Consider the following 14,388-nt stretch of genomic DNA (forward strand, 5'->3'; position numbering starts at 1 on the left):
CCACAACGTCCGATCCCCACCCACCAGCTTCCCACCCCTAAAACTGCCAATTGCGTTAGTATGAACGACCAGCCAAGCTGGTAGCAATGCCGAGAGGTGAAAAGGATGCGACGGCTGTTACCTCGAGTATCGGAGGGGACTCGTGCTATGTATGACTTAGTCCACATTACAGCCGGCTTGTGGGAGGCAAGAAACAACGTTCAAAGACAGGGGAGGGTTGAATTGGAAAAAATATGAAAAAATTGGGATGGGAGAAAAATAGAAAATGGGAGAAAAAGTGGATAAAAAAAAACATTCTTGGATTGAGACAACGGTAGCAAGATGTAGGGCAAAAGGCAAAACGGTCATATTTGTTTGATCAACTGATTAAATGCCTGAGTCTGTGTTGCTGCTTTTCGGTCCAGCAGTGAAAAAGCAGCAATGTTTCTCTCCCAGTTGGCATAGCAACACAACAACACACACAGCCCCAAACAGTATCCACTCTTGTCTGCCTTGTGAAGACCTGCCTGGCATATGGCGATTGACTCAGGACTATGACGTATCCATGAAAACGCTGACAAAAGAAAGAAAATGTGAAAATGAACAAATCAGATCCACTTTTTCTCCTCTTTTCTTTTTTCACTTTTTTTTCTCCCATCCCAATTTATCCGTGCCAATTCTTCCCTCCCCTGTATTGAACGTTGCTCGCATATGCCCCCCACTGGCCGGTTGTAGGGAGGATAGAAGCCTTGCATCACATGTCTCCTCCGATACATGTGGAGGCAGCCTGTCACATCTTTTCACCTGCCAGCGTGGACTCTCATTTGGCGAGGTGTAACATATGGGAGGCTCACACTACCCCTGCCATTTTCCTGTCTCTGCTGTGCAGGCGTCCCCCAACCGACCTGTAGGAGTCGCTGTCCACAACGTCCAGATTACCACCCATCGACTTCCACCCGCTAACTCTGCCAATTGAGTTAGTATGACGGCAGGCCCAAGCCGGAGGCAACGCCGACAGCCGGAGTCGAACCCGGTGTCTCATGCGTTGGTGACGAGCGCAATGTCCGCTGCGCCACCCAGCCGCCTTTATCTCTTGTTTTGAACTTTTTTCATCCTTATCGACGCGCAATACATTGTGGTTCTGCATTTCGGGATACAAATTGAATCTGGGAATGTTAAAAGAATATGCCGACATTTTGGGAAATTTGCTTATCATCTTTTCCAGAGAGAGACAAGAAGATGGATACCAGTTTTCTCTCTGTGCGTTCAGTAGAAAGCTATCTGGCTGTATGTTAGCCTAGCTTAGCACAATGAATGGAAGCGGACATGGCCGGTTAGCCTAGGCATTGTCCAACTAACTGTACTAACACCTCTCCCGAAGGCTAACCGGCCATGTCCGCTTCCATTCATTGTGCTAAGCTAGGCTAACATGCAGCCAGATGGCTTTCTACTGAACGCATAGAGAGGAAACTAGTATCTATCTTCTTGTCTCTCTCTGGATAAGACGGTAAGCTAATGTTGGTGTGTTCCTTTAAAGTGTGCTTGGAGCTGCAGAGCACCATTAGCAGATGTCCTAAAACAGTGACATTCATATTAGTCTGGAACATCCTCTTGTTCTAGAGATTGACTAACACACAGAAACTGTAACTGTTTCTATCTCTTACTTGTCTTTTCTTCGTCTAGATAAAAACTAAGGTAAATGCAGCATTTTACTGTCTGGGAGGCAGGATGGCCTAGAGATCACGAGGCCGGCCGGTAACCAAAAGGTTGCTTGTTCGATCCCTGTCTCCCAACAGGAGGGTGTATTCCAGCTGTGAGTTGGTGACCGAAGGGTGGCTGGTATTACATCTATGGTGCCACTGCCAACCATCCTGCCCAAGTGTTCCAGGGGCGACCCTGCACTCTGACCACTCTGATGAAATGTACATTTCACAATTTTATTGGACGCGAGATTAACAGGCTGTTTAAAAAATATATATAATAATTTACCTTTATTTACCCAGGGTAGATTTGATACTCTCATTGCTCATTGATACTATGTTTGTTTCTGACTCAAAGTGTGTGTGTGTGAGAGAGAGAGAGAGAGAGAGAGAGAGAGAGAGAGAGAGAGAGAGAGAGAGAGAGAGAGAGAGAGAGAGAGAGAGAGAGAGAGAGAGAGAGAGAGAGAAGAGAGGGGTGAGAGAGATGGGGAAGGGGCAAGGGAGAAAGAGAGCTGGGAGTGTGTGAGAGAGAGGGGGGGGGGGGGGGGGTGAGTCCTCAGCCCTTGTGTGGGTGAATGTAACAAGTTCCTAACTTTTTCTTTCCCCTATTATTTCATGCACACTTTATTCATTGTTTTAAATTATTGTTTTCTTTTAAGTTATTTTGGGCATCACTCAGTTTGCTTTGAATTTTATGCAAATTTGCAATGCATGAGGGGCATCCTTTTGTGTTAAATGGCTGCTTAAACAAAAAAATGGGGATGAATAGTTCAAGTGTAAAGTTCAACACACTACTGTGTTAGTAATCATTACTATGTAATGTTACAGTTAGTAAATTGGTATGCCTATCTGTTCTTTTTTTGTTGGGCTTTTAATAAATTCGTTTCATGATTTCAGCATTTTGTTTTACAATGCAGTTTGCACATCTTAGTTACTTGAAGATTCTGGACAGTATTTCTCATTGTGGCAATTAATAGACATGAATTATTTTGCATAAAGCAAGCATTTGTCTACTCTCATGTTGATAAGAGTATTAAAACTTGAAAAATATCGCGTAGATTTAGAACAGATAAAAAAATATGCAATTAATTTGCGATTAATCACGACAATCATGCGGTTAATCGGATTAAATATTTTAATAGATTGACAGCCTTAATATATACATTAAGTATATATACTATATATACTGTACTTTTATGTATTTAGATAATGAACCAAAAACTAGTTCTGCTCTTGGTGGTGATTTCAGTGGTAATTGGAGATGCCTATTTTCTTCACTTCTCAAAGCTGTGAACTTCCCTGTGCTCAGAGGAAGGACAGGCCAGAGCTAACAATGGTATTTTCATTGTTTTCACAACATGTCAACTGACTGAGTTAATCCAATGGAGGTTAATCGGTTCCAAAAGCCTGAAACATTTCTGGTTTCCAGTGTCGTTAACAGGGAGACAGACACCTGATTCATTAGGCTACACAGGTTTTGTCAGAAGGTCATGATGGCCTACTTTACTCGGTACAGTGTTGCTAAAAAGGTTTCCCTGCCGATCATAACCGTCAGAATGGGGACAGACAGGTATGAGGTTTTTAGCTCTGATACAGATGCCAAAACCCAGACTGGGGCCCCTTGAGCGCAAGTGGGCATTCAACCAGCCTCATAGCACAACGGTATTCAGTGGTGGAAAGTAACTAAGTATTTGTACTCAAGTAGTATTTGTACTTAAGTATTTGTACTCAATTTGGAGCTACTTGTACTTTGTGTGAGTATTTTTATTTTAGGGAACTTTATACTTCTACTCCACTACATTTCAAAGGAAATTTTGTACTTTTTTAACCATATTGAACCCACCAGTTACTAGTTATTTTTGCATAGAAAACATGGCAAAGATTTATGAAGATTATATACTTTCACATTTGAAGCCTGTCAATTTACAGAGGACATAATAAGAGCAGCATAATTGGACCACATACCACTTTAACATAACCTTTAATCCGAGCAGCATAACGTTAGGTTATGACTATAACCAAGTTCTGTTAGTTAGGGGCGATGCTTGGCTTCGCCTTCTGCACTATCTCGCGTACGTGCACGCGTACTGAATAAACCACAAATGTACCTCTAATACCAGTATTAGTCTGACCACACCCCTCATCAGCTTACCTTCATAAGCAGGTGTGTGGTCACCTGCTCTCCTCCTTCCCAAGCTTTCACCACAAGGTGAGGTCAAGGGCTGCAGCGGCCGTCCGAAGCCAAGCATCGCCCCTAACTAACAGAACTTGGTTATAGTCATAACCTAACGTTCTGTATCGTTAGTGGCTTAGCTTGGCTTCGCCTTCTGCACAAGGGAGGCCAAGCGGAGCCACTTGGCTGACAAATACACCCCGCTGACAGCCCCCCAAAACCATCAGAACAGGGAGGGCCGAGCCCCCCCGACCCCCCCTAATGGAGGGTATCCCCCCTATTAGAGGCTTCACGGGAAGGCGACGGACCCGACCGTGCGAAGAGCTCTCAAGCAACTTAACGCACAGGGTGAGCAGACCGTGGCTTGACCCACGACTACACACACGCACAACCCGCATGCCACCCGGGAACGAACGGAGGAACAACCTCGTTACTGCCCCCAGAATCACGGGGTCAAGGGCAAACCCAACCCCGTGGCAAGGCCGTAGCAGCGGAGCACGAAGGAAGACCCAGACCCACCAAAAGGACTGGACTCCCTGGAATGGGGGCCCGGAGAAGTCCATGATGCCAGCATCAAGACCCCACCAGGTGGGCACGTAGTGCCCCGCCCCCCACATCGCCAGCGTATTCGGACAAAGGCCCCTCAGTTACTGCACCTGGTATTCCCAGGCGGAACCAACCAGGCCAGTAAGCCGAGCGGGCCCCGTCCCCCCAATAGTACACCGCCTGGCACACTGACCCTGCAGAATAGGCAGTCAGCATGGCCGTAAGCACACAAAAAAGGTTAACCAACGGAAGCAGGCAGCGCACCGGGGAAAAACCAGGCAACAGGCTGTTAACCCTAGCCTGGAGACTGCGGACGAGACAGGCGCCAGAGGGGACAGCTGAACACAGCCGCCCCGGCGGAAGGAGCGTAAGCTGGCGGTGTTGCATGACCAAGCCTCCATTTAACAACCCCCACCCAGAGGGGTCGAGGCAGAGAAGGCTGACACGATTGGCAGACGTCATGAACGTGCAGGGGCACCCTCAACCGGTGAACCCGGGAGTTGACACTGCTCCAACACACCAGGGAATCAACCACCTCGGTGTTACCCAATGCGGTGGTTGTTCCTATAACCCCTCAAGAAAAAACTCCAAAACACACCTGCGGGTATACACCGGCTATACCGCAGTACAAGTGTTTCAGTTTCCAAAAAGGGTTAACCCAGGCCTACGGGTCGCAAACATCACTTCGGACCGGGCCTGGCGGTACGGGAAGCACAGGGTCACCAGAGGAGGTCAAAAAACCACCCCCACAGGCCCCTCTTCGCCATGCGTGAGAGAGGAGCGAAAAACAATGGAGAACCAGCCCCTAAGCACACCGTACCTGGTATTCCCCGGCGGTCTCCCAACCAAGTACTAACCAGGACCAACCTGTGTAGCGGCCGAGATCCGACGAGATCGAGCGCGTACAGAATGGCATGGCTGTAAGCCATGACGACAGTGCTGAGTAAAAACATACCCAACCAGGGTCTCCATAGCGCTTAACCCTGTGACACCCAGACCGACCTGGCATTTTTCCCCCTGAAAAAAGCCCAAGTCCCTCAGGGTACCAGAACAGCAGATCTGCATCCCCGGCGGACAACGGGTTCAACTGATCTGGACCAGCGTGACCAGAACCAGTCCCGTGCCCTAACCACGCCGACATGCCCCAGGAAAAGGGCAGATATGCGTGTTGATCTTAACATGAAAAGAAGGCGCCACCCAGACGTCGGGACGAACCGCGCCTGGTGGCCCACCCCAAGGGCGTGAGACCCCACTACATATGTTCAGATCCATCCCGTCATCATCCCCCAGACATGAACGAGGATCCGTCGACAACCCACCCAGGTCATGGGATGTGGTCGCCGGAAGAGGAAAAACCCCCATCTCAGTTGCTTTATAAAAACGCTGTTTCAACCACAAGCAACTAAGGCGTGCCAGTCAATCGCCTGTTTACAGCGAGCTAGCACTATACGTGCGTCGGGACACACCCCCATCAATGAACAGGCTATTTAGACCTGCCATTGAATCCCCAAGGCGCCCAGGGGAACGACAAGAGGGGTGTGACACTCCCTAACTCCAACACTTCTGGAATAGAAAGAAGGAAGCATCAACAGTATGTATCCCAGTCTACACAGCCGGGGTAAAAAATGTACACATTTTTACATCCCACCACCCTCCCATAGGAAAGAGACGGGGATCCCCAGAGAGACTTCCCACGCGAGCTGTACAGATTGAAAAGAATATATTGCACCTTGAGCCATGTAAAAAACTGGTTTTAGGGCCTCCGGGGAAGAGGCACCGAACCCATACACACTCAATAAACGAATTGAATCGAATATACATACAATAGAAAAGGACCCTTCTAGAGGGTCCACTCACTTTGACAATCTGAGGAGGAAGGCTCTGTACTCTGATGGAGGCTTCCTCACATGGATCACATGGAAGAAGGAGTCCGAACTCACAGAAGGCCTGAGTAGGCGCTTGGTGAGGAGGAGCCCTGACCACCCCCCCTGAAAACAGATCCATCACATGGACCTGAACAGCACACGGAAGTCCTACCAACAGAGACGCGCACGGTGACGTACTCTATGGCGGGGGAATTCCTGCGGTGCACACGCCCAATATACCAGGCCGTGGGACCAGGAACTCCCTCCCCCCCCCCCCCCCCCCCCCCGTAACGTGCCGAACCGCCACGTGACGGGAACCTTGAAGGACAGGGGGTGTACCCCTGACCGACAGAACAATGGGGAGAGGAAAGGTTACCAGTTCACCCCTTTACGACCCCACACCCATGATACGACGTAACGACAAAAAGAGAATATGACACAGTCATAGTCAGCTCTATGAAGCGTTTCACAGCTCCACACAGCGCACGAGCTAACCTGCTATCTGATTTTTACTAAGGAAAAACACAGAATAGAGAGGGCTCTAAGAACCCCGGTCCAACATACACATGTGCTTCTGTGGCCAGTACAACCCAGTTGTAGGTCACATGACACACACAACCCATCATCATCACAATGAGAGAATACATCATTCTTGATTAGTATCGACCACAGGCCTTGCTAAGCACACGACAGCAACCAAACCAATTTCCCTTTAGGAAATAAGTTTCTCCAGCAGATTTAGCACAACCTCAGCAATCAAGCTGAGAGTTACATCGTATCCCTACCACACAAAAGACACAATTAATGCACAACATGTCTGATAGGAGGTGATAAAGTCCCCAGGGAACCGGGGGGGGAAACACAATCCTCCTATTTCACCCTCAATACGGCCAGTTAAAACAGGAAAACCTGTTAATGTGTGAACTCACTGTTCATTGTCATTACAGTCTGAGAAAGAACATTCTTTTACTCACTCGTCACCAAGCATAGCTTCATAGGTTAGTTGCCTTAGTAGTGAGTACACGGTACACATAAACACCATGATGTTTCTCACACAACAACCAGATCAATACATCACGACCTGCACGGAGAAGCTACTGCCAGTGACAAAAACAGCTCACACACAACCCGCAACGTATCTCAAATGCATTGCAACAACACACGTTTTGGGAAAAAACACCGTCATTCACAATACATTTAGCAAGGTAAAACCAGAAGACGTGTTATGAGGGTCTGGCCAACCCCGTACCTGCCCGGAACGCAGATCAGCGAAGTGCAGTCACAAGCGTCCCGTGTTGTTCGATCCGGGCAGCGTCGCCGCTCCACCAGTCGCTACAGTCCTCTTTGTTGACGCAATCCCCGTCTAGGCTCGGGCAGGGTTGACGAACATCCCCTGTCAAGGATGACGTCGTGGTCAAAAGTGTAAAACATGTTAAAAATCAAAGCACGTTCAACAGAATAGCATCAAGCTAACGGCTGCTCCAGCCGTTCGGGTGCTATCGCTTCCGCTCGCGAGACGCCGATCTACGACGCACGCGATCAGGAGCGAGCTCCCGGCGGCGCGCGAGAAGCCAAGCCACCCCGCGCCAGGCCACCGACCGGCTAACCGTAAGCTATGAACATGTAAACAATGACATAACACTCACCCAGACAGGCCGCCGTTCTGAACCCTCCTCACTTTTTAAGAGAAAAGGAAAAACAAGACGTCAACACCGCTTCACAACGGTGATAATAACACGTCCGGCGGAATCAGCACAGTACCAACTGGCCTGTATAGCTGACTTTGAACATGAATCTGCCGCTATCGCACATTACATGCACATATCCCCTCGTGAAGGAATACTCTCATTTGGATATGAAAGATGGGGTCTTAACACGGTGACAGAGAGAATCCACTCGTCCAGAACACACAGGGATCACCAGTGTCAATGGTCGCGGCCCACTAGTTAAAACTATAATGGTCGCCAGACCAAGGCCTTCTGTCGCCTAGACGGCTAAACAAAGGACCCTAGCCTGGGGCCGGTTTCCATAAACTTCGTCTAGTAGCCCCCATAGCACTAACAGACAAGTGGAGCCCGCCAGCAAACACTACTCACCCAACCTGGAACGCACCGCTCCTCACAACAGCGGCATGTCCGACAGTTCAGCTGTGGCTTGACAGGTTTCACCCCAACAAACACAGCAAGGAACTGCAGTTGAGAAGCATGCAGCGGCGTGCTCCCAATACGAAAACCGGTGGAGGGTTTGTAGAATGATCATCATCTTCTAGACACTCCAGTACGAAGACAATATCGCCGTATTTTCTCGAAAATAGTGAGAGAGAAAATAAAGATATGATGTCAACGTATCCTCGTTTCCCAAGCTGTTCCTAATCCAATTTCTTCCATCATGGTGTCAAGTGTGGGGATCTACCGAGGCACCTCTTCCTTGTGGTGAAAGCGAGAAGGAGGAGAGCAGGTGACCACACACCTGCTTATGAAGGTAAGCTGATGAGGGGTGTGGTCAGACTAATACTGGTATTAGAGGTACATTTGTGGTTTATTCAGTACGCGTGCACGTACGCGAGATAGTGCAGAAGGCGAAGCCAAGCTAAGCCACTAACGATACAGAACTGGACCACATACCACTTTAACATAACTTTTAATCCGAGCAGCATAACTGGACCACATACCACTTTAACATAACCTTTAATCCGAGCAGCATAACTGGACCACATACCACTTTAACATAACCTTTAATCCGAGCAGCATAATTGGACCACATACCACTTTAACATAACCTTTAATCAGAGCAGCATAACTGGACCACATAACAATTTAACATAAACCTTTAAAGGTCAATGGTTAGAGGCTTAAATGCTCCCAAGCACTGCAATACACAAACGTCATCTAGAATGTGTACTTTTACTTTAGATACTTAAGTACCTTCAATAGCAAATAACTTCTCTACTTTTACTTAAGTAGAATTTGAATGGAGGACTTTTTATTTGACCAGAGTACTCATTTATCTGGGTATTTTCTACTTTTACTTAAAGGGGAACTATTTTACTATTTCTTTCACTATTTGGGCACTTTTACACAATTCCTGTGAGTCTATGGAACACCTCTGTAATATATATATTTTTTTTATACATTGTTTTGTATTTCTAATCAAGTCCTCAAAAACAGCATTTTTCTACCTCAAGATCTCGAGCCGTTTTGAGCTAATGTGGACTGGGGTGCAGGGGCCTGTGTGCAGCTGTTCTTGTATCTCAACATTAACATGCAGCGGTGTCTTTCTGACATCACATATCGCGCACATTTTCAAATGACTCAGTTCAGTGAGGGTGAATATTGTGAGAGGAGAATTGGAAGAATGCGCCAATATGAGAATTTTGAGACATAGATCATATTAATATAAGTTCACATAGCTAGGAAACAATGCTAAACACTCAAAAAGGCCATTTATAAGATAGTTCCCCTTTAAGTAAAGGAACTGTGTATTTCTTCCACCTGTATGGCAATTTGCTGTATTATTTATTTTGCACATTTCATACATAGACATAGAGGTGATTCAAAGTGCTTTACATACAATAGATAAATAGGGCATCAAAAAGCATTAATAAAGCATAAAAGTCATAAAAAAGAATAAAAGTCAGAGTGCCTTTTAAAGTCACTAATTAGCAGCGATACAATTTCAATTAAAGGCAAAGGTGAACATAGACGTTTTTCAACTCTTTTTAAAAGTAGCCAGAGTTGGGGCAGATCTAAGCTCTTCCGGAGGTTTATTCCTAGCATGATGTTGCTTCACCGCGTTTTGTCTTTAATCCTGTAGGACCAGTTAGCAGACCGCTACCTGATGGCCTAAGCAGTCTAGAAGGTCCATAGGGCGGGAAGCCAGAGATGTAGTTTGGCCGTAGGCGGTAGTTGAATATAAAATGTCCCCAACATACCTCCATGGTTTTCTTGAACTGCGTGGCCCTCTGTTTGTGGAAAGCATCCATCTGTAGCTCTATCTGCAAAGACATGTTGGTACAGGTCTTAGTGCCGTTGCATCAGAAGATGCTACTGTACACGATGGGGCCAACATTGTGACACATTGCCTCGGTAAGAGCACAACACAATTGCTCACCTTTTTCCTTGCATCTTTCTGTCTCTCTCTAAAGTCTTCTAATTTCTTGGCCTCCTCCCTCATCGCCTGTGCCAATTGTAAGTGTGCTAGACTCACGTGTTCCGTCTCTGCAGTGTAAAAACATAGCGTAAGCTTGTGACCTACAGGGAAACATGAACTAAAAAGACACTAAGGACATTTTGTTCAAACTCCTGAATGGTGGCCTTATTCAGACTCAAGACCGTCTGACACTTACGTAGTTTGAAGACATCCAGGGATCTCTTTAGTGTGCTAGACAAAACAAGATGAAACAGAAAGACAGAGTTATGCATACCAACAGGGTACAACATGGTACAACATTGTTTAATGAGCAGTAGCATATAGGACATTCACTGTCTTCTATTATTGAAGGCTTTTTTCTGCTCAGTGGTTATATCTTGGGGGGAATTTGTCCTTATGGAATAATTGAATTCAATCAAAACCCTAGTCGAAAGATATTGGAGAGTAAAGGCCTCGCACAAAATGTTTGTGTAGTTCTCTTTCTTCCAATGTGGCTGCCTGTAACCATTGGTGACCACTTTCGAAAGAAAATGCCTAATTTCTGTGCCGTTGTAGAGGAGGTAAAACATTAGAAAAGCATGATATTACTGTTCCACTGTGACTTGTTTACAAGATCCAGTACCAAATGATTACATTCTTGTTGATATATTTATCATATATCAACAAATAGCAACTGTTGTTTCTTCCAACGTGATGGGAAAAAGGGGGATTCTAAACATATCTTCGGGTTCCTGAGAAGCGCTTTATAAATATTATTATTATTATTATTATTATTATTATTATTATTATTATTATTATTATTATTATTATTATTATTATTATTATTATTATTATTATTATTATTATTATTATTATTATTATTATTATTATTATTATTATTATTATTATTATTATTATTATTATTATTATTATTATTATTATTATTATTATTATTATTATTATTATTATTATTATTATTATTATATCATGTTTATTATGACACCGTTGGAATACATTTTTTTGACTTTTTGTTCCTACAGTGATCAGCTGCCTTTTTCTGAACTTGTCAGGGACATTTCCACCACTAGCTGTTAATATATCCTGCTGAGTATAATAATATGTTCCTCTCTCTCTTGCTCAGTTGACAAATACTATCAAATGGTCAAATACGCATCAGTAACACCCCTCAAAATCGGGCGCAAATTTTTGAAAGGCAAATATTGTATGTACTATACTAATTATATAATAATAATAATAATAATAATAATAATAATAATAATAATAATAATAATAATAATAATAATAATAATAATAATAATAATAATAATAATAATAATAATAATAATAATGCTCCCTCTCTCAGCCATCTCTACGCCCCCATCTTCCTGCCTCACGACACCTCCACCCTCACCAGAAACCACTTGCTTTCAACCACAGAGCCATGTTGAACATGCGACAGCTGACTGAGAATGGGAAAAGAGACACGCTGATACAATCTAGTTGGGTCTTGAGTGGTCCCTTAAAATTCAAATGGACATAATTTTCTGTCCGTCTGACTGACTGACTGACTGACTGACTGACTGACTGACTGACTGACTGACTGACTGAGGAAGTTCACACTAGGAGGCCAGTGCAGAGTATACAGTAATAAACCACAGTTGCATAATAGCTGCTTTGATGCTTTGTTCGTAGACCCAGATGTGTTTATCATACAGTTCCACAAATGGAGCTTTTGTGTTTGCAGAACTCCTGCTATTAATTGCATAATATGTTTATATTTTCACGTATGCAATAACTAACGTGATTCACACAATAAAAAGAAAGTATTGGAAAATAAAGGGAACCCTGGTATTTGTGATTCCACACCACAAGGACAGCACATCCTTGCATGCCAATCAGCTGTGGCTGTCTGCCTCGTCAGCAGTGTCAACTGCAAGTGGCAGTAATTCTCACTGCCTGGTGGCCAGACCACTGTGGCTCTGGCTCACTTTGACTAACAGGAACCAGACAGCTTTTGGTTTTTGCTGATAATTGTTTCCATATCACATTTGTTGCTCCCTGCACCGTGCTTACCAGGGGTGGGCTTATCATTTAAATTCCTGTGCTTACCAGGGGTGGGCTTATCATTTAAATTCCTGTGCTTACCAGGGGTGGGCTTATAATTTAAAATCCTGTGCTTACCAGGGGTGGGCTTATCATTTAAATTCCTGTGCTTACCAGGGGTGGGCTTATCCTTTTAAATCCTGTATTTACCAGGGATGGGCTTATCCTTTAAAATTCAGAACTGCACAAATTATGTTCAAAGCAAGAAATAATGTACTGCCAGGTAATATTAAAAAAATATTTAGGGATCGAGAGGGAAAATATGATTTAAGAAGGAATTATAATTTAAAACAACCCTATGTCCGCACTACTCTACTAAATACTGGTTTGTGTATTTCAGTTTGTGGTGTAATCCTGTGGAATGGCTTAGAGATGAAGAAACTAAAATGAGCAAGAACATTGTACAGTTCAAAAATAGATATAGGAAAACTCTCATTGATGAGTACAAAAATTAGGAGCTCTAAAATTGTATTTTATATATTTTTATTAAAACAAATTTTGTTTGTTATTTTAGGTTTGTAAGAGATTTTGTTTATGTATGATATTGTGAGAAAGGGGCAGGACTAGATAAGCATTTGCTTCCTTTGGCTCCTTCTCAAACTAATTTGTTTATCATTTAATGAAGAATGTAAGATTTCATTTAAAATTTGTTTCTTTAGTTTATAATTTTTATGGTCTTTTTATATGGTTGATTGTTCGAGATAAAATAAACTCAACTCAACTCAACTCAAATCCTGTGCTTACCATGGGGTAATCATCATTTTCAAATCAATTCATTCAGCATGAAAGAGAGCATAGAAAACCACTGGTCGATTGTCTCCAGTTCAGGTAAGACATAGCAACCATTCAGCCAATATGGTACCAACTCCACGTGGCCGTAATCCTCACTGTGTGGAGGTGAGACCGCTGTGGCTCTGGCTCCCTCTGACTAACAGGAACCATACAGCTTTTGGTTTTTGCTGAGCATTGTTTCCATATCACATTTGCTGCTCACAGCAAATGTTTGCAAACAGCAGTTGGTCGACACAGTGGTTGTTTTAGTGGCAACACATTATGCAATCAATCAATCAATCAATCAATGAAATGTATTTGTATAGCACATTTAGACATGACACTTGTCAACCAAGGTGCTTCACGGTAAGTCGCATAGCTAAAAACAAAGACAAAGTTTAGATTTAACCCTTGTGCCTTGTTAAGTAACTGACAGAGTTGTCACATTAGTGCATGAAAAGATTGCATCACGTTCAAGGTCATAAGAAACTTAATTTGTAATATTTCATTCCAATTCTTTTTTTATGAATACCACTATGAACCTAACTCAACATATCTATAAAAGATTCCAAATATTTCCGTTTGTAGGGTTAGGGTTAGGGTTAGGGTTAGGGTTAGGGTTGGGGTTGGGGTTAGGGTTAGGGTTAGGGTTAGGGTTAGGGTTAGGGTTAGGGTTAGGGTTAGGGTTAGGGTTAGGGTTGGGGTTAGGGTTAGGGTTAGGGTTAGGGTTAGGGTTAGGGTTAGGGTTAGGGTTAGGGTTGGGGTTGGGGTTAGGGTTAGTTTAGGGGACTGTTGAGCAAGTGTTGGGGTGGGCACGGGAACAGGGATGAGATTTTACCTTCTCCTAATCTTTCTGTCTGGGTAACCCTAACCCTAACCCTAACCCTAACCCTAACCCTAACCCTAACCCTAACCCTAACTCTAACCCTAACCCTAACCCCCTAATGGCAAGAAATAAACCACTATGGACGGTTTGAAAGCTAATATTGTTAACTTTTGTGTTAGAGGGTTTCAAAATCGAATCTTTTCAAATTCTGTGAATATATGGAAAATAAGCAAACGGACACAATTTCATGACATAATAATCAACACAGCCATCGTTGTACACAGAAACACAAAAAAA

General features: G+C 44.1%; 1 protein-coding gene across 1 annotated transcript in view; it reads right to left on the reverse strand.

Annotated features, from left to right (window-relative positions):
* The window catches only part of pstpip2 (proline-serine-threonine phosphatase interacting protein 2), a 38,389-nt gene that overhangs the window by 9,911 nt on the left and 14,090 nt on the right, over window positions 1-14,388 (reverse strand). The window contains exons 4-6 of the mRNA XM_084324503.1: window positions 10,609-10,643; window positions 10,374-10,480; window positions 10,195-10,257 (exon numbers count right to left, since the gene is read on the reverse strand). Of these exons, the coding sequence (XP_084180629.1) occupies window positions 10,195-10,257; window positions 10,374-10,480; window positions 10,609-10,643 (205 nt within the window). The remainder of the gene's footprint in view (window positions 1-10,194; window positions 10,258-10,373; window positions 10,481-10,608; window positions 10,644-14,388) is intronic.

This window comes from Notolepis coatsorum, assembly GCF_963971535.1.
Source record: "Notolepis coatsorum genome assembly, chromosome: 11".
NCBI classification, from domain to species: Eukaryota; Metazoa; Chordata; class Actinopteri; order Aulopiformes; family Paralepididae; genus Notolepis; species Notolepis coatsorum.